At 41.3% G+C, this 25,434-nt stretch overlaps 2 protein-coding genes across 2 annotated transcripts in view; one reads left to right on the forward strand and one right to left on the reverse strand.

Moving 5' to 3' along the window:
• The window catches only part of psme4b (proteasome activator subunit 4b), a 31,715-nt gene extending 20,936 nt beyond the window's left edge, over positions 1-10,779 (reverse strand). Inside the window, 11 exon segments of the mRNA XM_029456393.1 lie at positions 605-691; positions 2,474-2,652; positions 3,002-3,094; positions 3,187-3,309; positions 3,415-3,489; positions 3,987-4,050; positions 4,625-4,774; positions 4,940-4,984; positions 7,177-7,293; positions 9,383-9,523; positions 10,604-10,779. Of these exon segments, the coding sequence (XP_029312253.1) occupies positions 605-691; positions 2,474-2,652; positions 3,002-3,094; positions 3,187-3,309; positions 3,415-3,489; positions 3,987-4,050; positions 4,625-4,774; positions 4,940-4,984; positions 7,177-7,293; positions 9,383-9,523; positions 10,604-10,779 (1,250 nt within the window).
• A 5,469-nt stretch (positions 10,780-16,248) lies between these two features.
• Positions 16,249-25,343, forward strand: LOC115024634 (thrombospondin-2-like). The gene is made up of 15 exons (XM_029456394.1): positions 16,249-16,435; positions 16,689-16,865; positions 16,943-17,116; positions 17,616-17,746; positions 18,256-18,390; positions 18,492-18,710; positions 18,804-18,911; positions 19,008-19,167; positions 20,165-20,283; positions 20,552-20,786; positions 21,311-21,538; positions 21,607-21,737; positions 22,605-22,745; positions 22,901-22,998; positions 25,166-25,343. Exons 1-15 carry the CDS (start codon positions 16,249-16,251, stop codon positions 25,341-25,343), a joined length of 2,421 nt encoding a protein of 806 aa, XP_029312254.1.
• Positions 25,344-25,434: the final 91 nt, after the last annotated feature.

A 25,434-nucleotide genomic window follows, 5' to 3' on the forward strand; every position in this document is an offset into this window, starting at 1 on the left:
ATTACAGTTCGGTCACTGATTCAGCTCACAAACACTGTCAGCTGAAATTCAAACTCCTTCTCTGACACATAACTCAAATCTAAACACACCTCCAGGAATCACATATTCTTTGGATTAAGTGTGACTTACACGACTGAAAGATATCATTATCTCATATGACCATTACAAATAATATAATATAATATAGAAATATTAGAAGAAAATGCTCCTTATATCTCCAGAAAAGGCCTCTTTAGAGAATTATTCTATTGTATCAGAGTAATCCCGTGGTAGTCGTCCGTACATTCATGGGTACATTGCAAACAGTAAATGCTAATAGCTAATTCGGCATACTTTTATTGATGCTAATTCGGCAAAATTATGCCCATTTTTGGCCATCATACTGACACCTGACACCATGGCAACCTTAATACTTCCTGTTAACATCCCTCAAAAAGCCACAAATTATGGGAACCGTAAGATCTAAAACTTAAAGCACAATTATCCCCCAAATCAAAGTAAGACTAAGAATCATAACCTCTTTATCATGTTGCACTATCAATATTTATTTTTTTAGACAGTACATGGACATGGTTCATGGCAGATTCCTCTCACAAACACTTACTTCTCAAGTACAGGTGGTATGGCGAGTTCTGGTGTGAGGAGCGCCAGGTTCTGAAGAGCGTAGGCTGCATCCGTACTGCCGGTTTTACTGTGCATCACCACAAGAGGTCAGATGGACAACATACAGTGCAGCATCAACAAAAACACACACACACACACACACACACACACACACACACACACACACACACACACACACACACACACACACACACGTAGATAATCACAGATGACCCGTCTTTGTCAAGATTAGGCTTGTTATTGCTGACGCCGTGTGGTGTCAATCGTTAGTGAGACTCAGCAGGGATTGGACTTGTTACATAACTGACTGGCACTGATTCAAATGGCATATTTACATGGCAACAACCCAGTGAAGCTGATATGGTGATTTGTAGGTCAAAACAGCTCAAAACTGGGCGACATTTGGCTGAAAAGTGAAGTTTTTTTACACGTCTAGGTGACGTTTAACTGTTGTTTCAACTTCATATCAAAGTCTGTATTTTAATATCTCCAAAACATTCAAGCCAACTTAAGCCCTGAGCATCACCAAATAACTGGGAGGGTTTGGATATTTGGCTGAAAAAGGACATCATTGTTCAGATAAAACCAATAACTGAGGTGTAAAACAAAGCAGACACTCTATTTGTGAAGCAAAGTTCTGGCTCAAAAAATGGAAGTCTGGAGAAATTTTGGTTTATAAAATGTGGATTTAAAAGAACACCGGCTGCGACTGTGCAGCAGAATGCTGACACCTACCTCCACAATGACACCTGTGGTGTCTATTCCTGACTGAGTAGAAATACTTTCTATCGGCCTTCCCACTAAGCACACGCTCTTTGTTTTCAAATGTCATCTTACAAACTATTTTTATAGACTATTTTTGTGGCATTTTAATTTTTCCCTTATAATTTTCCACAATGTGTATGAAAGTGCTCTATAAATAAATCACTTGATGAATAATGCTGTTGTATTTCTAACAACTGTCCATAATGAGACAAGCTTATAATGTCATGTAAAGTTTGGTTCACTATTTATCTTATATTTGTATTTACATGTAAAGTGTACATCATATGTATGCACATGCCTATGTCTGTATATGTGAGTGTGGCTGTATTTGTATATGAGGAAATTGATGTGTTATAACTAGGTCTGTCAAATTAGCACGTTCATTTCGATTAATTAATCACAGAAAAAATAACGCAACAAAAAAAATGACACAGATTAATTGCACTCTTAGATAAGAGTCACAGTGAACGGGAGATAGATGGAGACGCAGTTGTACCTGCCAAACAAGTTAAAACTTCATGCAAGTACCAAATGGGAGGAAACCTTCCCTTATTTATTAAAAGCAGAGTCGGGCAAACTCGTGCTTTTTGTAACGTGTGCCATTCAGATGTTAGCATCGTACACGGCGGAATAAGCGATGTTCGCCAGCATGAACAATCGTCCAAGCACAAGCACGTCAAGAACTGTTTCGGAGGCAGACCAAGTGACCAGAGCTGATGGAAAGATGTTGATGCTTTGCGCCAAAAATAATGAAGCCTTCAGCTTCTGCGATGATTTCAGTCGCAGTGTAGCGGACATGTTTCCCGACTCTGACATCGCAAGGAAGTCGGCTACTCGTCGGGGAAACAAAAGTCACACAACTCATCAATCATCAAATAAATTGATGATAATAACTAATAAATATGAATATTTTGAAATGCTTAATTTAACGATTAATTTAGATTAATTAATCACAAAGCATGTAATTAATTAGATTCACAGCCCTATTTATAACACTTATAGCAATAGGTTTCTCTAGAAACACATTAGGTACAGTGGGGCAGGTTATCGTTTTTTTATGCTAACATCTACCAAGGTGCAATACCTGAACATGGCCAGCAGGGCGGCTCCGGTGAGGCTGCGGGTGAACTCCTGCAAGTCTTCATCAGTCAGCTTCTGGCAATCAGGAACCAGCGTGATCCAGCTGGTGCCAGCGTGACGTTCCCGGTGCACGCGGCGCACAACACTCGCCGGGAGCCGCTGAAGCAGCCGCATCAGTCGGGCCTGCAGGCACACACACACGCACACACACATTCAACATTAGCCTTATCATCCAGAGACACATTCGCAGAGTCGGCTGTAAACAGATTTGTGATATCGCTCTTTTCTCCGGCAGTTGTGCATTTCATTATTGTGTTATTAGTGTGAAGAGAGCCAGCCAAGTCCTGAATGACAGGTTATAAATCAAAGGAGTGTGACAACAAGCGGCTGACAATGTCCTCACAACTCGCTCAGAGTGTGTGCACGTATGTGTCTGTGTGTGTGTGTGTGTGTGTGTGTGTGTGTGTGTGTGTGTGTGTGTGTGTGTGTGTGTGTGTGTGTGTGTGTGTGTGTGTGTGAGAGAGAGGCTTACCTGCCAGCGACCATGATTGGATGGATGGTAGAAGGAGGCGATGCTGTTTAAGAGGCAGGTCAGCTCCTTCTGTGCAGGGTTTCTTGGTCCTCCCTGCAGGGATGCGATTAACCATAATTAAGCGGCAATGAAAATATATGTTTTTATACGTATTTTTAGAAGGAAAAAGTTTGCATAGTGTGTACCAGAAGTGCCGTGATCCACAACACCAAGTGTCCGATGTCATAGGAGTTGATGAGATATCGCGGCGCCACCATCTGACTGACCCCGACTGGAAGGTTCAGACTGCGCAGGATCCTTGTGAAGATCTAAACACATAAAGAGTTTCACCTCACTCACAAGGCCCAGGAGTCCCCAATGAAGTACATTAACAGACACAATTGTACGTCAACATAATTCTGCTCATGACTCACTGTGGGAATATAAGGGGTCCAGTCCACGTAGCCGATGTTATCGTTAGCGAGGCGCGCAAACAGGTTCACTAGGTGCTGCAAGACAACATCATACAAACAATCACTGTGAGCACAGAGAACATTCCCAGAAGTGAAGGCCAAGAATTAAATAAAGCAACTAAAAAAGATGTTTAAGAAGGGAGGGAGTGTGCACAGCTGCATTAGAAGTAGAGCAAAGGCACAAATGGAAAATCTTATCTGCATGCCGAGTGGAAACCACCAATACTCAAACATTTCAATCATCGCCGTCAGGAAATGTGTGTCATTCCAAATTACGGTATCCATATCTAGGAAACTGGAAAGCTATGTGATTCATTGCTCAATCATTTAAAAATGTTTTTAAAAATCCACCACTTGCTGTTGGAGATTGTAGCAGAACTTTGAGAGGTGGGATTTTCATTCATTTCAACTTCATTTAACTTTGCTGTGGCTTTAAGACTAACTTTCAAGCCAGTGAACTAGGTGTGAAATACGTTTTAAATAATTGCTCAGAAAATACAATAAATACTGTGTGTGTGTTTTTTTTGTCTCACCCCTTCCCAGCTTGGCTGATTTTGTACTGACATCCAAAGATTAATCAATTCATCAAACCACAACCTGAAATCACAAAGAAAACACTACATTATATTCACACATCTGAAGCTGAATTCCCCTCATCTATCTCAAATTCCCCAAAATGTGAAATCCCGCCCTCCCTCGTAGATTTTGGAACAGATTGAAAAACGAAAACGGAAAAATAGAGTGTTAAAGATGATGTATTGTGGAAACTGCTTCTGAATCCAACAATAAATCCAGACAAATAGCTGGGCGAAAGACCGAAAACACTAAAGAATGCGGTGAACGCTGTAAAGGGGCTTGGTAGCTGGAACACCACCATGAAGGGTGCGGAGAGGGGCAAAGGTTTTCTAAGGCAGCACTGCTAACGCAAAAAGAACGTTATTTATTGAGACTCAAAGGTGCACATGGTTATAAGAGCGAATCAAAATACTTGGAAGTATTTAGATTTAACGACAAGTTCAGTTTCCATCTCAGGAATAAAAAATGTACTGGCAGAGATTGTTCTATAAATAAACAAAGGGTGCTTTTAAAAAAAACTTGTGTTCGCTCTGGCAAGCTGCATTTGGCGTATAATCCCATTTCTAAACGGAGCCATTCAAGTTGGCCCACTTACTGGAAGCCCTGGCTGTGTTCCTCCGGGGGCATGATGGTGGGCAGGAACAGCTCCATGTTGCTGACGGCCTTCTCCATGACTATGTCAAACACGCACAGCAGGGGGCGCCACTCATCCAGCATCTCCTTGGTGGACGACGTAGGGAAATACCTGGGGTATTCACACACACAGCGAAGACAGACGTGAGCACACACAGATGCAGACAGATTGCAGATACAAATACACACATTGATCTACAGCACACAGCTCAACTGGAGATCAAAGCAACACATTACCCAGTGCACAAATGACATGATCACAGAGGATGAGACTTACAGTCTGCAGCTTTTGATCAAAGCCTTCAAAATGTGGTCCACTGAGCTGCAAACAAGCAGAGAGAGGAGGTGTGTGAGTGTGTGTGTGTCTGTGAAGGAGTTCTGCTTTTACTATCTTATGAGATCCACATGAAAAACATTCAACATCCGCAACTTACAATTATTTTCATCGTTCATCAATCTGTTGGCTATTTTTTTCAATTTCATTCAGGAAATAGTGCCCATAAAAACCAAAGGTAACATTAAAAGACATTTGTAGTATAATAGTATAATAAAAATATAGATTTAGAGCTAAATTAAAAATTAAAAATATGGAAAATGTCATATTCTTTAGAAGCAAAAGAATGTTTGGCGTCTTTGCTTGTAAATGGACTTTTCTCAACCATTATTTATTCACTGGAGCTTGCCACTAAGCTGCTCCACTGGAACAGTTGGGGGTTGAGAGTCTTGCTCACTTATGGTCGAAAGCCCACAAGAAATCCAAATGATCAGAGTTCACTCTGTCGATCTAATTGATAATTAATTGACTAATAGTTTCAGTACTATTTGACATATTCCCTCTCTGAATTCTTTAGGAAAATGTCATAAGGACTGTGGTTGTGGTCCTGATGTCTCCTCTATCTCCCCAGACGTGCCATTCTCTACCTGTCCACCAAATGTGCTCAAACCTCTCCACCAGTCACCTGACTCTCAGTCACCTGCTCACCTGTTTCCACTTCCTAATCAGCCCTGCAGTACATATATATATCCCATCCCCTTTTCCCCAGTCAGTTGCAAGTGTATCAATGTTGCTGTATCTTGAAACCTGTGCCTTTCTGCCCACCCCCAGTCACCTGTGGATCATCTGTTACTTCTTTTTGGACATTCAACTAGTGATGGGCAAATTAAGCTTTTGTGAAGCACTGAACCACTTCGGCCAATTGTTTCGAAAATGGGTTCATTACTCATAGCATCAGGTACAGTGACCTCTACTGGCGAAGAGCAAGGCTGCAATGGTTATAAAGTATTTGATGCACACACACACACACACACACACACTAAGACTGAATATGTTCTATTGAAAATAAAGATTGATGAATGTGTGTATTGAAAAGAGAACAGTTTTGGTGAAATATGGCAGGGTGCGATTGTTATTTGGGCTTTTTATGCCTTCAATGATGGTTAAAGAATGGAAAGAGAGAGAAGGGGGATGACGTGCAGCAAATGGCCTCAGATCAGGTTCGAACCCAGAGCGTGGGTGTGATGGTGTGGCATTTTTATTGAGGTACATTATTCTTTCAACAGATAATGTAATTTAATAGATAATTAGTTTTACTGGCTCACAAGGAACAGGTGATGCTGGCTGGAGTGCATAAAAATTGTTTCGCTAGTTGGCTGCCTCCATAATGAACCAATAGAAACGCAATACCAACAACTCAACAGCAACAACGCATACTACGACAACAACCCACAAATTGTGCATTGTTTAGAGCGGTTATAAAGTGTTGAGGCGCTCAAATTCAAAACTGTCTCAACAACGATGAGCTAATGAGGCTTTATTAAGCTTTGGGGCATTAAACGCAGCAAACACATCTGGCATCTGGTGGCTTGCGAAATGTATATTAGCCCTTCAAGAGAGTGCAATAAAATGATGTGTGTTATTGTTGAATCTGTAATAGTTTTGATCAGAAGCATTAAATGGAGATGGTATTGTGCAACATGTTACAGTAAAATAATTCATAATCCAAAAATCCTAAATATAAAACACTTTCGCCACACAATACGTTAATGTTCTAACACACATTGCCAGATTTCTCAGTTATTCTCCTCTCGTCATCCTACTAATGTGCAGATCACAAAGTTTTAGCTGTAAAACTTTAAAACTGAATGAAGCACTTTCTGCTACATTACTACACAAGCAAACAAGCTTTGGTATCATTCGCCCATCATTGTACTGTCCCTGCCTGCCTTGACTGTCTTTGGAGTAGACTTGTAATAGAGCAACTCTAATGTGAATAACAAGCTTTCTTGCCGAGAATTAGATGTGACTATTGATACCCTTGTCATGTCCATGCGGTAAATATGACGCTACAGCCAGTAGCTAACAGAGTCAGGCTAACCATCTCCCTCTGATTCCAGTCTTTATGCTAAGCTAGGCAGTAACTAGACAATAAAATAAGTGGGTATAGAAGGAGTAAACTGATGGGAAGTACACTAACAGTAACAACAGTGTTTCAACTTCTCACAACGACATCATACTTGGGGAACCAGATGAGTCCGAGGTGTTCGGTTTTGGAGTAGACGACCTTCTCGTACAGATCATAAAGGGGTCGCCATGGCAACTGTAGGTCATCCCTTGACAGCAGTTCCTTCTTCCTGTTTGAAAAAGAAGCCAATTATTGACTACCCGGCCTGTTTATATAAGGATTTTGCAGGACTTCAGTCACATTCTTCGATATTTAAACCTTTGAAATCCCCAGTCAAAACACAACGATGGTAATAATGTTGTACGCAAGTGAGAAGCTACAGGGCGTCTGCAAAGAGTCTGTAATCTGGGGAAATTAGTCACTACTCCCAGACATGTCTGCAAACACAGCAGTGATTCTTTGTATTCATTAAAGCATACCTGGACTGACAGCTGCAGACATTAGTCATGTAGACTCAGCTAGTCGAAAATACAGTACAACCCACCAATAAGTAAATAGAAAGTAAAGCAGACGCAGTGAAGTTACCTTTACTATGACTCTTGACCATGTTAAGCTTTTAAATTGCACACTAATTAATGAGTACTTCATTAGCATTAAAACAGAGCAGAATAATTATTTTTATAAATCACAATTTCTAGCGGAGAACAAAAGGTTGAGAACCCCTTCACTAAAGAATATGCTACATTTCCACAGCTTCACATTCCTCTTGTCTCCACTCCCATTTCACTAACAGCAATGGAACAGACTCATTGGGGAGATTTGAAAAATGTAGGAAAGAAGAGACAATCGGGGAAATGACGGTGAAATGTGAGGGATGGGGGGAAAAAATAAAGCAGCCAATTGAGACATGGTGCGTGAAGTTGAGTATCAAATTCATCTCTCAGCTGTGAGACCTGGCACTTAAAATACGGTTAGACCAGATCTTTCTATTCTCATCTAATGGAAAACACTCAGAAAAATGACAGCTACGTTAAGACGTTGTTTTGTGATGGATGTGAAAATCGCAGCAACAACCAGACACAAACGGGAAGTGATGAATGTGACAGTCTTGCAGAATATCCTGCAGTCACTGGAGTAGTGACTGATCTGATTTGAGAGACAAAAGCAGGGAGTTACGATGTAGGTCAGGGCCTACAGTAATAAAAGTACTGTTAGGCCAACATTACTTCACTGGGAGTGCAACTAAGTACATTTACTCGAGAACTCTACCTACTGTGCTGTACTATTTGTATTTTCTGCTACTTTAAACTTTTACTGCACTGTGTTTCCATTGTCCACAAACTACCTAAGACTTGTAGAGTATTTCATTTGATTGTCAAATGTTTTTTGTAACCACTACAAAAACATACACACATGTCATATTGTTGTAGCCTAAAAATCTGACTTTTCTGCCATTTTCAGTCCATCAACACAGACAAAATCTCAAAACTGGGCAACGTTTCAGGCTAATAATGTTGTTCAAGATATCTAAATTCACATTTTGTACTTTTTCTTTGTACATTTTTAAGATTGAGCTCTTTTCAAGCCTTTGCTATTTTCTTATAAGTTACCCATATACTTGAATCTTTATTTTGATGCAGATGCAACCATTTCTACAATTTAAAATAACACACTCAGAGGATTGTGCAGTCTTTATGGAGGTATCAAACTCTCTGGGTGCTTTCTAAATTACTTCTTGTTTGTGTTCAGTCTGCGGGTTCTTTAAAGCTCCAAATGGCAGAGAAGTAAGATGAAAAATCCACCTTAACACGTCATGGGACTTGACATCAGTATACCTCTTGCAGCGCAGTAATGTTTACCAACCCTGCAGATCTGTGATCTCATTATCCTAAAGGATACCAAAGGGCAAGAGAGACTGCAGCTTTCTAAGGTCAAAAGCTTTCACTGCTATACAATGTATCTGACTGTCATTGCTTGTTATACTGACATTTGGTATTTCTGTCTTGTTTTATTAGTCATACAGTTTTTTTCCGGGCTGTGCTGCACAGTAAAGCCCAAACATGCTTCTCCCAGTCATGTCCAACTGCTCCTCCTGGGGGATCCCGAGGCATTCACAGGCCAGACGGGATATGAAATCCCCTGTGATGTGGGTCTGCCCCGGGGTCCACAGGGAGATGTCCAGATCAGATGCTTGACCCACCTCAACTGGCTTCTTTTATAAACTCCATCCAGATGTCTGAGATCCTCACCTCCTAAGGAGGAGCTCAGATAACCTTTTATGTATTCGTGAAACGTCTGTGTGTTTGTGTCACACCCACTTGAGAAGCTGAATGAGCAGCCTGGCGTAGCTCTGCATCATGTTAGGCTCCAGGTTCGGCAGCGTGACCAACTCATAGAGCAGCTTGATGAAGAGGATGTGGTCCTCTTTACTGAACCTGCGGCCGTACAGCTTCAGGAACCTGGAGGTGGAGGTTAGGACAGACAAGTGACCAACAGTGAGCAGCTCACATGTCTTACTCCCTACAGCTGACCCATATCTTCAAAACACGGTAAGTACAGCTTCAGCGGTCCAAGGTCCCAACAAGTAACCTTTACTAACGTCATTGAATCTCAGTTGATGCCAATTGGGCAAAGTTAATTAAAAGTCTTTATTTAAAGATAAAGGGCAGATCAGAATGGCCTTACGCTCTCTTAAAGGGGAACACCACCTTAAGAATTACAATACGTGTCCATGGCCTAGGAAAGATCAATCAGTATTTGTGAACATGAGCTCTGAACTTGTGATGTCATCAAGTATAAAGTCTTGAACTGCTCCATAGACAATGCATGGGAGAATACTTTTGTGGATCCACAGAATGTTTGTTTTCTCTTTCTTTTATTTATACCAACATGTGCTTTATTCTATTGTAGTTTTCTCAGTTGTGACATACTCAGAGCATGCTCTCAGTGTAACATTCCTTCCCAATTCATTGTCTATGGCGCAGTTCAAAACTTTATATTTGATGACATCATATATTTGAGTTTTAGTTTTTGGATTTGGGAGTGAGTATTTCATGTTTACTCATTTGTTTTAGGACTGTCTTAGACCATATAAATACTAGGAAAATGGGCGTTGTTCCCCTTTAAGTTTCCTTTTTAAGTACTCAGATTATGCTGATGTTTTTGGCACGTTATCCCCCTTTTCTATAAGTGCAACAGTCCTGAATACCCAACATTGAATATTTTAGTTTAAAAGTTAACATTTGTTATAGCTGTAGCCACATGGAAGTGCTGACACACTGCACAATATAAATAAAAAATAATTGACATGCACAAATATTATTCCACATTTATAAAGTTAATTTCGTTGTACTTGTTACTGTGGCAGAGAAGTATTTATGCGACTCTATAATTCGTGAGGCTGTGGGTTGTGATTTTATTGGACCTCAACAATGACCTTATAGCCTAAATGAACTGCTTTAAACACCATTATTGTGAGTCATACGTGAGTATTTAGGTGTTTGCTTGTATATGGAGGGCAACCTGGCTTCAACACTCACGAGAAAAGCTTCCTGGACCAGAAAGCGACGCCGGGCCACAGCTCTCTGAGGAGCACGGCTCTGGACAGGTTCGCTTTGATCTCCGCCAACAGGTCCGTGGCCTCACGGTCCAACCGGTCGGCGTAAGGCAGCAGGCCATTATACACGATCTCCTTCTGAGGGATAAACCCTGACATATCCTCAACCGCAGTCAGATCCCACTGATAGTCACCTCACCTTTCTGGTGTATGATTAAAAAGGTAAATAAAACCCCGTTCCTCTTGTATCTATTGAATGTTGTGGCTCCTGAGAAGCGCGCTGCCGAAATGAGAGGGCATAATAATCCGCTATGTCGAGACGGAAGGCAGGCGATCACAGGGGAAAGTGTGTCACGCTAATTGAGCTGTGGAAAGACCTGAGTGCGCGCGTGGGGCCGATTCCGCTGTGACCTGACAGAGTGCTGCGTCACCTCTCAATTCACACCTCACAGGTGCTGCTCGTGCACTCACTGTAGGAAGTCGAACAAAATGCCCACAGGTTGCTAGAAAGGGCGCATGACTCTGTGGTCATGCTTTGATTTGTGCTCCACTGAGGCCAATAAGAGAAGGCTTTGATATATGAAGGCTTTCATGTGTGGGCACTGGGTAGTGGCCTAGCAGGGAACCTGGAAGGCATCATTCTGGACTAGAAATCCCAGAGGGATATATGGGTGTGCAGTGTAAACTAATATGCAGAATAATTGGATGATCTATTAAATTGATTAATGCCCTTCTACTGACCCACAGTGGATGTTACTGGAACAGACAAGGGGTGTCTATCTGGTGCATTTAGTGAAATAGCATATATCTGGAGAAAAAAAACGGTTTACTTTTTACTTCATCATGCAGCTAAGCAAGCAAACTCATGCCTGTGTGATTTGGCTGGATGCCGTATAATTTTTTATTTGTCTGTGCACTGAAACATTCCAATAAATAAATCCCTGGCAACAACTCCCGATCATTAGATCCATGCCAACCTTTGTCCCCGACCTTTTCCATTCTTGCGTTACTGGACAGCCTTCCATGTAAATCCTTTTACTCTAAGCCTGTGTAATTCTCTGACCACTACATGCTTAAGAGTGATGCAGCAATTGCAGGATATTCTCTGGCCTTCCTATAGCAGTAAAGTTGCTCCTTACAGTGGAGAGCTTAGAGCATAATGCAACAGCCTTTTCAGATCTCTGGTCTGGTTACTTTCATAGAAATGGGGAAATTGCTGCAAAAGCTGCCTGATTGCCTAACATGTTCTCAACCCTGGCTACAGCCCATGATAGCCCTTCAACCTTAAGTCAGTTTCACCTTTCTGAGACTGCAAGAGGTGCCCTCTTTGAAGCAGTGTTCTCTATAAACACAGGGGCAGACTGACAGTGTCACAGACTTTGAGAGAGATCCCAGAACAGAATGTGCCTTCCACATGGCATATCAGTCCAAGAATGTCAGGCTGGACTTTGCCAAGCAATCTCGCCCAAGTTTTAACCTTTTTATATCCCTCAGATCTTATTACTTTTGGGCTTTTTCAGCTTGTCAGAGCAATGACAGCACCTGCTTTCCCTGTCTCCACCGTTGAACCGCTCTCAGCAGGAAACATGGTGTCTGTTCCTATGTGTTCGTCATTCTGAGTTTCTAGGTATCTGGATTTAGAGAAGTCGGGTGTTTGTATGGGCACAGGCGCGTGCATGTGGGCGCATGCATGCATGCAAACATCTGTGAGATTCATTATTCCACAAGTGGAGTCTACAGATGGAAAATATGATTCAGGATGATGATGCCTCTTTGATTCAGCAGGGAGAAGACCAAACAGAGAGAGGGAGCGAGAGAGACAGACAGAGAGAGAGAGAGGGGGGGGGAGGAAAGTGATGGAGGAAAAGAGAGAAAAAAAAAGGAAAGAGAGATGATGGTCCCAATGGGAGGAGATGTTTTTGTATTTCATCAGTTTACCCATCTTTACCTAACAATCTTCTGCAGATCTCAAGAAAAATCAGTCCTAAGACCACACACACACACACATACACACACACACACACACACACACGCACACACATACGCGCGCGCACACACACACACACACACACACACCCATCAAGCGTCTCATTTTTCATCAGTGATTTATGATGATGCTAGTTTTCTCGCTCCTAAAATATTGGAAAAACTCAGGCAGCCAATAAGTTTGTGCATGTGTGTGTGTGTGTATCAATGTGAGAGTGCATGTATTTGTGTGTGTCTCAGTTTGGAGAGTGGACAGTGTAAATGATGTGTCTGGGAAACCTGCATCGAGACGTCCACACACAAACACACACACACACACGTTTCTTCCATCCAGCTGGGTTCCTCGCTGGGAGATATGCAGCCCAGTTCATCGCCAGACAGACTGGTAATATATGGCTCCCGCTCTCACACACACAAACACGCACAAACACACACACACACAGACACCCACTCTCAAACAAATACATAACCACATTACTTTCTACAGAACTAACCGAGCTGTCTGCAAGTTCTCCACCCAGATTTCACTCTCACCAACTTCGTCCCTATTTCTTTTGGACAACACATTACTGAGGAAGCTGTGCTGATAAGCTTCCCCCCGGCAAGAAGGAAACAAGGGGACAAGGAAATAGAGAAGAAGACGAGGACACAGACATTCCATCACAGCCCCTGTGGAGCTGCAGCGGGGATGAGCCTACCAGCCGTGATTCCTAATCGTGGAGAAAGGCTGAACAGCGAGGAGTACGCAGGTATGCAAGGTTAATTCCCTCTTTATCTTTTTCTTCTTCTATCTCCTCGGCAGCAGTACTGCTTGTATTGTGCTGTGGTGTAGCAGATTAGGTGCTATATTTCATGGTGCATATGTGATTTATGTGTGAACAGGAATGAGTCTGCTGAGATGTTTCCCCCGGCTTTTGATATTCCTCTATGCAGCAGCTGTATGCACAGGTACCACACATAGTATAACCTGCATACAATATATGCAGAAATACACTTTCTTCACCTCATTTTCTTCTGCATTAACTCAAGTACAAAATGTAACACAGACCACACACACACCTGCGCCTCCTCTACAGGTGTCAGTGGCGCAAAGGTCGACAATGTGTCGTCAGAAGTTTGTCGTCATCCATGTGAGGAGCTGGTGGGCTTGCTCACTGAGATCCAAGGCCTGCGTATTGTGACCAGCAACCTGCTTGAAGACCTGGAGAGAGTAGTAAGACACACAAAATCATACATGCACATGTGTCATCTGCAAGTTGGCATGCGTTTGTTGTGTTTAACTCTCTGATGCTTCGTTTTGTTTTGATATGGCATGAGAAAAGAAAATTGATTTTAGAATTTTAGAAAATTAAATTAGTTTCTTTCCTTTAAAAATAATTGAAAATGCTCAGTTTTAGATGTTTAGTGTAACATTTGAACATTAGTTAAATTACTTTTGACTCATTTTCTGTGATTAGATTAAACAAATTGAGACAATTATCAAGAACACTGTCTAAGTCTACCAGCCTCTGCAATGCACTTCACACTGTATTTGACAGGGTGGAGTTTTATGGAAAAGTTGTGTGAAAAAAACAACAAGGAGTAGCTCTTCTTCCAGTGCAAATGGAACAAGCAGCAACAGTTTTTTTCTGGCAGTAAGTTCTGTGGTTTGTGCTAAATGTCCTGGTCATTTTTTGGGGAAAAAACAAAAAATGCAAAAGAATACCATCAGTGTTAAAATGTTGGCTACTAATAAACTCCAACGCCATTCTACCCTAATTCAACAGGTCTCTGTGTACTTACAGGGAAAATCTTCACAAAATATAGCTTTGATAATGATTTTATTGTTTTGAAAATGCTACATTTGTATTCCCAGTCAAAAGAAAATGAAGAAATGCGGATATCTTTGGCTGATCTTACCAATGGCAAAAACGGGAGCAGTAGCAATGGCAACAACAACAACAACAGCAGCAGCAGCAGCAGCAGCAACAGCAGCAGCAGCAGCAGCAGCAGCAGCAACAACAGCAGCAGCAGCAACAGCAGCAGCAGCAGCAGCAGCAGCAGCAGCAGCAACAGCAGCAGCAGCAACAGCAACAGCAGCAGCAGCAACAGGGGCAGCAGCAGCGGCAACAGGGGCAGCAGTGGCCGTGGCAGCAGCAGTGGCCGTGGCAGCAGCAGCGATGATGTCAATGATCTTGACAGAGACAGGGAAGTCTGGTGTATGCAGGATGGACGAGTGTATGAGCATGGGGAGGATTGGGATGTTGACAGCTGCACCTCCTGTGCTTGCAAGGTCAGTGTTGAATAAGTCATGTATGTGTACAATCTAAAATATCAGCAGGGAGGTGTTTCCTGGGAAAGTGCAATGCAACGTCTCAATGGTAGACGGTCTGAAGCATGACCTGCATCATCTAGGTTGGATGGTAAATCTTTTAATGTTTATGAGGATATTGAGCTGGGAAACAAAGAATCCTGGGGACATGTATACACTCCTGAGACTTGACTAAACACTTTACTTGGACTTGAAAGCCAGTCTAAAGTTTTGACTTTGACTCATAAAGTTCTGGAACAAAAAAAGTGTAAAATCTTACAGCTCTGATATAAATGAGGATATTGATGCCATTCTCATATGTGAGTGGTATCAATCTTCTTATCTAACTCTTGGCAAGAAAGCAAATAAGCCTATTTTCCAAAATTCATTTTAAAATGTACTAACCAGTTGGAGGGATACTTACTATCATTTTCCCTTGTATCCAATGTGGTTTAATTTATTTCCAGAGCAGCCTTTGTTAGTATCCTACTTTTCATGCTTGCTTCATCCTCCTCTCTGAGTCTGTTTCTCTTTATGAAATATCATTAGTTTTGTCACGGATGCATTGAGGTAGTAGCCAAACTTATTATGAGTCATGAAAGCATACCATTGCTCTGCAGGGACTGGCATTTTGCAAAAACATCTGGCTCAAACTAACATGGTTAGACTTATAATATTGTTGAAAATGCTGAATGTGTGTGCGTATCTTCCTTGTCTTGTGTAGGATGGGAAGGTGGTGTGTCAGCAGCTGTCTTGCCCTCCTGTATCTTGCATCTATCCATCTTTTATCGATGGAGAGTGCTGTCCTGTTTGTCTCAGTGAGTTTGGTTTGTGTGCAACTATGATTTTAGGGTTGAAAATGTGTGTTAAAGGAAAACTTTACCCACAAAAAAACGACCATTTGTAAATCAATTACTCACTCTGTGTTACCTTGAATTCTTGAAGAAAACTCGCCTGCCTCTGTAAACGAAGAATCAAAAAGAGTCTTGATGATTTGAAGTTAATGGGGGGCCGTGTTTAACAACAGCAAAACTATATGGAAACATCCAAACTCTCACCAAAGTGATTTAAATGAGCATGTGTTTGGGAAGAAGTGAGCATACGACTGGATAAATAAGACTTGGATTATATTACACAAGTTGTGTGAGAGTTTGGATGTGTTGCTGTAGGTTTGCTGTTTTGCCGTTTTCAAACGCAGCCAACACTTCAGCAATTATCATTTTGGATTCTTCAAGTTTTCTTCATGAATTCAATGTAACTCAAGGTGAGTAATTGATTTACAAATGATCATTTTCTGGTTGAAGTTTTCCTTTTTAAGATCACATCATTTGATAAAGGTATACCAACAGTGAATGTGTGTACGTGTATATAAAGATGATGAAAATGGCTGGTCCCCGTGGTCTGAGTGGACCCACTGTTCGGCCACCTGTGGACGTGGAGGGCAGCAAAGGGGCCGATCCTGCAATGGCATCATGCCGTCCTGTGCCGGCCCGTCAGTCCAAACCCGCAGCTGCATGCTGATAAAGTGTGGCCGCAAGGGTAGGACATCACCCTGCATGTCTGATCTGTCACATGTCTCTCTTTTCTTTATTTTTTGTTATTTATTGCCCTTTCCAAAGGAAAGAATTCAACTAAAGAGAAAAAAGCATGGAACTTCACATAGAGATTGGAAACATGTTGTTGTAGTTGTGTAAATGTATACACAGTGTGGAGCTGTGGTGGCGGTTTGTGTTGAATTCTACTTAGAGACTTTTCCAGGCTACCATACAAAATAAACCTTTTTCATGTCTAGCTCGTCCTGACGGGAACTGGGGCCTTTGGTCTCCTTGGTCTGCGTGTACAACTACGTGTGGAGAAGGCAACAACACACGGGTACGTCTCTGCAACCAGCCTCCGCCCCAGAAGGGGGGCAGAGGGTGCACGGGGAGCGCCATGGAGACACAACATTGCAACAACACGCTCTGCCCCAGTGAGTATACAAATGCACATACAGACTGCACTGTAGTACTTAGCTGGCTTACAGGTAAATTGTGTGTTTGTGTGTAGTTGCTGGAGGCTGGACAGGCTGGACCGACTGGTCGCTGTGCTCAGAGTCGTGTGGTGGAGGTCTTACGAGTCGCCAGCGGGAGTGTTTGAACCCCGCCCCTCAGCACGGTGGGAAGTCTTGTGCTGGAGACGCTGTGGACTATGAAGCATGTAACAAACAACCATGTCCTTTAGGTAAACTTTAACCCTGTCCACATACCTGAGGCTAGAGGTGCATCTTAAGCAGATATTATCATGTCACTATTATCCTGGCCAAAAGAATTTCGATTTGAGAAATTATACCAATAATCATTAAAATATTCATTAAGTCCGTAAAATGGCATACAAACAAATATTGTATTGCATCATAGATATGACACATACCTTTTTGTTGTTAACATCCTCTTAAGTGAAAAACAAGCTTGCATAAGATACTCATAAATCATAAGGTCCCTCTAAGTAAATAAAGGATAAATAAAAATGAATTCATTATTATTTAATTATTTAATTACATTAATTGTTTTAATCAATTAAAAAATATATCCTAACGTGTTTGTTCTGCCTTTACTCAATTACTGAGGCTTCGGACAGAATAATTGAGTTGCCATTGACCCAATCTTTGGCTATTTCCTTTGTGACTGTGAAAAAGACTCATAGCCTTTATATGCATGCACTTTTTTGTACGTGTTTTCAGATACATGTTTGCTTTCAAATCCATGTTTTCCTGGAGTGAAATGCACATCCCATAGAGATGGGTCATGGGAGTGTGGAGGTTGTCCGTTGGGTTTGCAAGGCAATGGCACTCACTGTGAAGATGAGAACGAGGTAACAATCACATCTGTGCTCATTTAAACTCTTAACATCTGCCATAGTTTGACAACATCTACGATGGGGCTGCAGCTAACCATTTCTATAATCTGATGATTATTTTATAGAATAAATGATTAATCTTTTGCTCCATAAAATGTCAGAAAACTGTGAAATGTCCATCCCAGTTTCTCAAAGTCCAAGGTGACTTCTTTAAATGTCTTAGTTTGTCAGTCCAAAACCCAAAAGTGATATAAAACAGAGAAAAGCAGGAGCGTCTATTTTGCATAAAAAGTTACTTGCCGATTGACTAATTGGCTAATCGTTGCAGCTCTAATCTACAATATGCACTGGGACACTTAAGACGTCAGATGTTAGCTATTATTGGTTAAACCTCCAGCCTGTATCTGAAGGCACAGTGAGAATAAATGTTGTGCAGTCGGATCCTGTACACATCACCTGTCAAACCTTTATATTTACTGTTGTGTTTGATATGCTGAACATGGATAATCCCTCTATCTCTGCAGTGTGAAGTGGAGAGTTTGTGTGTCACAGAGTGTGTAAACACAGACCCTGGCTTCTACTGTCTGCCCTGTCCTCCTCGGTATAAAGGCACCCAGCCGTACGGCCTCGGCATGCACGACGCCCAGAAAACCAGGCAGGCACGTGTTTTCCTCTTTAAATAAACTGAACTACTTTCCTCGCTTTGAACTACAATCCCAAATCCCTTTTTTGAATTCTCAAATGTTTGCTTTTGTTGTAGGTGTGTGAGCCATACAATCCTTGCAAAGACAACACACACACCTGCCACAAGTATGCGGCTTGTGTGTACCTGGGCCTGGCGTCTGAGGTTTTGTTCAAGTGTGTGTGCGCTGTTGGGTTTGCGGGCGACGGCTCCCTGTGTGGTGAAGACTCTGATCTGGATGGCTGGCCCAACAACAGATTACCCTGCAAGCAGAATGCAACATATCACTGTCAAAAGGTAAAAGAATAAAAAAGAATATATGTAATCTGGTTGGCTGGCTGTGTTCTGATTGGATGGGATTTCACTAAACTAAGCTGTGATTGGCTGCAGGATAATTGCCCCACACTACCAAACTCTGGACAGGAAGACCTGGACAAGGACGGACAGGGAGACACCTGTGATACTGATGACGACAATGATGACATCATAGATGAGAGGGTGAGACTGGCTCTTTGAGGATGTCATGACAGAAAACCGAATATTCACATCCCCTGTGTGTGTGTATGAACTAATGTGCGTTTGTGTTTGGTACAGGATAACTGCCCGCTGGTGTACAACCCTCGGCAGTTCGACTCTGACAGAGATGGAGTCGGGGATCGCTGTGACAACTGTCCGTTTGAAAGCAACCCGCTGCAGACGGACACTGATGACGATGGAGAGGGAGACGCCTGCAGCATTGACATTGATGGAGATGGTAGGAGCGACTAAACCAGGCCTGGAACATGCAGTTGGTTATCCAGTTATTACTGTCTTATTAGAGAATCCTTTTATGTATCCATCTATAATTATTCTGAAACCCCAATAGTCTGAAAAATGTCCCATTGGACTCTCATGGCTAATTATTATGCAGAATCCCTTCATCGGACCTTATTCTTACTATGGTGAAGGCATAACTCATACTATTCTGCCTCTGATTGGTAATACTACTTGCCTTCTTTAGTTGGGTTAAGTTTAGGCACGAGGAGAGAGATTGGTTGGGGTAAGAATATCAGGGTAAGCCAATCAAAGGCAGAGTAGGACTGGTCATGCTTTCGCTATAGCAAAAAGAAAAAGAAAAGACTGGGAGCGTCTGATGATGTCATTCTGCATAATAATTTGCCATTTATTTTCGGACAAATGGGCTTTCGGTCCAATAGGATATTTATCAGACTATTGGGGTTTAGGAGTAATGGGCTGTCGGAACAATGGCATGGCATCTTATTTCTTACCGGCCAAATTGAAAACTGTAACAGTAAGTTTAGTTCCCCCCAAGCTTTAGGTATGTCTCATTTATTGGGATCTAGATGACAAGATTACTTGATTTTCTCTGAAAAATAAATAAATAGGAAGTGAACACAGTCACCATGACGTCACCCATTGATTTGTGGACTATAGTTTTGAAGCCTCGAGTCTGGCATTATTACCATAGTGGTCATGAGCACTACAGAATGGGAACAGAATCAATATACCAACTCAAAAAAGTAGAGTGTTAAGTTACTCTTTAAATATGGGTCGCATTGCATTTACCCAAAACATAGTGCTGATTAATGTCTTGTTTTTGTGTGTAATAAAAGAGTAAAAGCCACGTGTGTGTGTGTGTGTGTGTGTGTGTGTGTGTGTGTGTGTGTGTGTGTGTGTGTGTCTGTGTCTGTGTGTGTGTGTGTGTGTCTGTGTGTGTGTCTGTGTGTCTGTGTGTCTCTCTCTTTCTCCAGAGGTTCTGAATGACCGTGACAACTGTCCCTTAGTCTACAACACTGACCAGAGGGACACAGACTTGGATGGTGTTGGAGACCAGTGTGACAACTGTCCTCTTCTACACAACCCACAGCAGGTTCTTAAAAAAACCACAAATGTTTAAAACCACACGTTTCTACTGAAAAATGATATTTCTCACAATGATCGTGGCGGCGTTGCCTCACAGAACATCTGGTTTGGGGTGCACATTAATTTCCAACAAAGCGGTTCTAACTATTTATTACTGGCAATCAATCATGTGTATAAATGATTTCTTTATTACATGAAAAGGAAATCTTGGAAGTCTGAGGAGTGCTGGTGGAGGTAAAACTAAGCATGGAAACTCTTCTTGTGTGTGTTTGCAGCTGGACTCTGACAGCGACCTGGTGGGGGACATGTGCGACAACAACGAGGACATCGATGAGGACGGCCTCCAAAACTCTATGGACAACTGTCCCTACATTCCCAATAGTAACCAGGCCGACCATGACAAGGACGGGAAGGGAGACGTCTGTGACCATGACGACGACAACGACGGTATCCCTGACGACCGGGACAACTGCAGACTCGTGCCTAACAGGGACCAGCTGGACTCTGATGGTTGGTGCTGCTACGTTTAAAAAAATATATTAGGCTTAAAACAGCATTTTAAGCCTTTTATGCATAAAACATTACTTGAACGATTTATGGATTATCAAAATAGTTGGCGATGATGTTTCTGTCGATCGACTAATCAGTTAGTGGTTGCAGCTCTAACTGAGAATATCTCTAATATTATGATACAGATGTGAACAAATGCTGAATCCTTTGCTGTCACATTGGGAAGATATCTGTGTGATTGATGTTTAATAGATTTTGCAGTCATGCAGTAAAATCTTTTTACTATCAGTAAGTTTACGGCCCAGTATGTTTCCAGCGATCCAGGTCATGTTAATGTTGGACATAAACAGATTATGGCTCACAGCTGTTTGATTAATCATAAATAAAAGATTCTTTAATCTATCCACCATCATACAAGACTTTCTCAATATATTTGCACTTAAACTCTTCCAGCACTTTAACTCCTTCTTGTCAAAAATGAATCCAGGAAATCACTTTCTTCTCCCGTTCTTCCTCTCTTGCAGGTGATGAGAGCGGAGATGCATGCTTTGATGACTTTGACAATGACAGTATTCCAGATGCGCTGGATCCATGTCCGTTGAACCAGGATATTAGCTCTACAGACTTCAGGAAGTTTCAGGTTGTTTTGTTGGACCCTAAAGGCACCACGCAGTCTGACCCTCTCTGGGTGATCCGCAGCCAAGGCACGGAGCTGCTGCAGTCGGCCAACTCGGACCCTGGCATCGCTTTAGGTGAGATTAAACACTTAACCCATAAAAAGTTTACCATATTAATAATAATATCCTTTTTGTTCAAACAGGATATGACAAGTTCAGCTCGGTGGACTTCAGCGTGACATTTTATGTGAATACGAACCGAGATGACGACTACGCAGGCATTGTGTTCGCCTACCAGTCCAGTCGACGCTTCTACGTTGTCATGTGGAAACAGGTGAGGTGTCAATGCAAGCTTTAATAATAACTCCCACTGGCTTCATTAATGGTAGTAGAAATGTAACCTAAATTGCCATTTAAACTTTTAATTTGGGCATAAAATCAAAAGTTATATCCGTCTTTAAACATCTTCAAATATTAACTTTAACTCTTTTATAAGTCTCTTCTATTTACTAACACAATTTATTTTACAGTTCTAGCTAGCGGAACAAGTTTCCAATTATATCCTTTTGTGTGCGGCGACGAACCTCATGTACAAACGTCAACTTAACCTTCACTCTTTTATTCTTCACATTCTTTCTTTCTTTCATAAAAAAGAAGAAAAGAAAGCTGTGTACAATAACGCCCATGCCAGACAGCTATACAGCACATCAAACAAAAACACAAAAATAAGATTCAATAAGATTAAATAATAATAATAATAATAATAATAATAATAATAATAATAATAATAATAATAATAATAAAGTTAATTAAAAGTAAAAATAAATAGAAAAAGATAAATAAATAGAAAAATAAATGGATACATAAATAAATAGATGTCACACCTATATCAAACAAGTATCACAAGAATTAGGTTGTCTAAATCATGTCGTGTGTCCCATAATTGGGATTATGAGAGGCGTCTTCAAATTTAGAAATGTGCCTACCCCTTAGAAGTAAATTGTTTTAGGTCTACTGGTAAATTAGAAAAGGTGACCAAACCTTCAAAAGCAGCTCATCTTTTGTATTCTAAGAAAGCCTGTAATCTTTCATCGGGGAGGTTGTAACACAATTTAGCAAGACGCATTTTTGAGCAATTAAAAGGAGTTTTTTAGTGTGATTACAGAATATGTAATTCCTTTCTTTCTTTGTATGAGAGCAGGTGTCTCAGGCATACTGGGAGAAAAAGCCGTTCAAAGCTTTTGGCACAGCGGGAGTCTCCATCAAACTGGTCAACTCCACCACAGGACCGGGGGAGTATCTACGCAACGCCCTGTGGCACACCGGAAACACCAGACACCAGGCATGAATCAGTGACTTTAATGTCATAAATTAGTGACATAAATCCCTCTAAATGTTTTATTTGAAAAGATAAACCTTCCCTAAAACAACGTTGAACACTGGCACAGGAAATATCAGATACTAAAGCACTTGTTTTTCTCCTCCTGTCTGTTTCAGGTCAGAACATTGTGGCATGATCCCAACAAAATTGGCTGGAAAGACTTTACAGCCTACCGCATGCACCTAATCCACAGACCCAAGACTGGTTTCATCAGGTACAAAGACTGTCTTCTTCCTTTTTTAAATCACTAGATGATCTAACAGGGGTTACATTTATTCCAGCAAGATTCCTGAATTAGAATAACCCCAAGAATTTCCATCTTTTGTGGGGAAATGACTGTTTTCCCTTGTGTTTTCTCCTCTTGTATCTGGAAAACATTACTCCGTTATTTACATCTTTTTCTATTAACAAGGATAGTCAGCACATATGAACCTGTAGAGGTATTGAGTTTAATCATTTGTGTCTTGGCTGCGTGTCCTCTTTGGAGACTAAGATATTTTTATGTTGAACCACAGCTAGATTATGATCATGGAAGTCACCCAACTTTGAAAGATTTGTGCACTTCCTGAGAGGAACAACAGCTTCTCCCAAGTGAAAATACCTCAACATTTGCAGTAACCTTTAGATTTTCATTTACAGTTAAAACATTTGATATTATTGGCTTTCAAAGGACCACACAAGTGTTTAAGTCAAGCTGCAACCCCCGGGTCTTAAAAGTGAAGACAATGCGGAAGTGCCTTCAGTGTAATAGCCAGTAGCGACGACGGCTGAGAAAATGACCCGACTTCCCACTTGATTTATTACCTCCGTAAACATTTTCCTAATGAGTTTATGGTCTCAATCGCTAGTTTCAAGTCTTCTTCGATACAGCAATCATTTAGTAAATTATGGGCCCATTTAAAATAAAACAGACGATAAAGCAGCACATGCTTTATGGAGGCTACCTTGTGTCTTTGGGTGTTTGTCTTACAACTTTAATCCTTTCACAGTATGTTTTCAGTTCATGGAAGTTAATTGTAACATTCGTCTTGTTCAGCATTCGGCTGTACTTTGCTCCACCCTCTCTGGTTCCAAAAAACCAAGATGGCTATGTCCATAATGCCAGACTCGAGGCTTCAAAATTATAGTCCACAAATCAATGGGTGACGTCATGGTGACTGTGTTCACCTCCTAAATACAGTCTATGGTTTCAGCCCATTTACTACGCATCACATGTACATCGCTTTCCTCTTCCATCGTTTTCTAATTAGTCTGCTTTTACAACTACTAACAAATAACCAACAGTAAAAACAGACATGATTCTCATTGGAGATCACATTTAAAGTAGGTTTTACTGTAAGTGTCTAAAGTCTAAAACACTTAAGCGTACCTAAAAAGCACTAGCAACTCTGTAAAGTAAATGTTATTCGTAATAAATGGGACAAAAATCTGCCAAAGAAACGCTGGTGTGGTCCTTTAAATCACACAGTTGGGCTTCAGTCAGTACCAGTTCAGTTCATGTAAGTTTTAGTGCAGCAGCAATCTTCTTAAATTTGTGAAAATCACATTCAGTGCAACCTTTTGAAGAAAAGAAAATCACCCACAGATGTGCTTACACTCGAGGACATCATCAATCTCAGAGTTATTTTATGATAGCGGTGTAATTTACTTTCTTTGTTGTACCCGGTTCTTCTCAACCTGCCACATCTACTTCTACTTAGTTGTGCTTCACACTAATGAACTTTCAAAAAACACCACGGGCGATGAGTTCTCTGTGCTTTGTGCCGTTTAAGTGCAGATGGAGAGCAATATCCGAGCTGTAGCGAGGTTTTCAAACTGAAAAAATGTTAGAGAAAAAGAGTACAAAGCTGAGATGTGTCAAGCAGTTGTTCAAAGGATAAAAATACTTTTAAAGAAGGTTATCTTAGAAGATGCAAGGTTTGCTGTGTTGTATTCTGGAATGCTTGTAGGACTGTGCACCTATTGAATGTGAGACCAAAAAGAGGCTACTGCTCTTTCAATGTGAAGGACAGACACACATTGATATTTTGGATAGGTGCTACAAAGCCCTTTAAATATAACTCTATTTGACGTCATGTCCTAAGTTTTGTTCGGGAATAAATAGTAAAATAGAGAACAGGAAGGAAACTATATGAAGAAATAACTAAATGTACTTAATTACTTTCTAGATGTGGACTTGAGTCATTGTTACTTGGACTTTGATTCAACTCAAGTCACTGTTATAATGATTTGCAACTTGAATTGACACAAATGTAAACTTGGAACGTTGATAACAACTTTACTTTGGAATTTAGTTTTCTCTCGGGTACCAGGTTGTCTGCGTCTATGGTAAAACACATGATGAATGCTGTGATGATGATGTTAACTTTGTTGTGTTGCAGGGTGGTGGTGTACGACGGCAGAGAGATTTTATCTGACTCGGGGGCGGTGTACGACCACACCCTCGCTGGAGGCAGACTGGGACTGTTTGTCTTCTCTCAGGAACACGTCCTCTTCTCAGACCTCAGATATGAGTGCAGAGGTAAGATATCCCGTCAAAACATTTGTCCTTACTACTGATCAGAAGTGAAAGAGCTAACCAGATCCCTTACTTAAAGGGATAGTTAGGATGTTTTGAAAGGGGGGTTGTATGAGGTACTTATTCATAGTC

The sequence above is a fragment of the Cottoperca gobio genome, chromosome 19 (genome assembly GCF_900634415.1).
Source record: "Cottoperca gobio chromosome 19, fCotGob3.1, whole genome shotgun sequence".
NCBI lineage: Eukaryota > Metazoa > Chordata > Actinopteri > Perciformes > Bovichtidae > Cottoperca > Cottoperca gobio.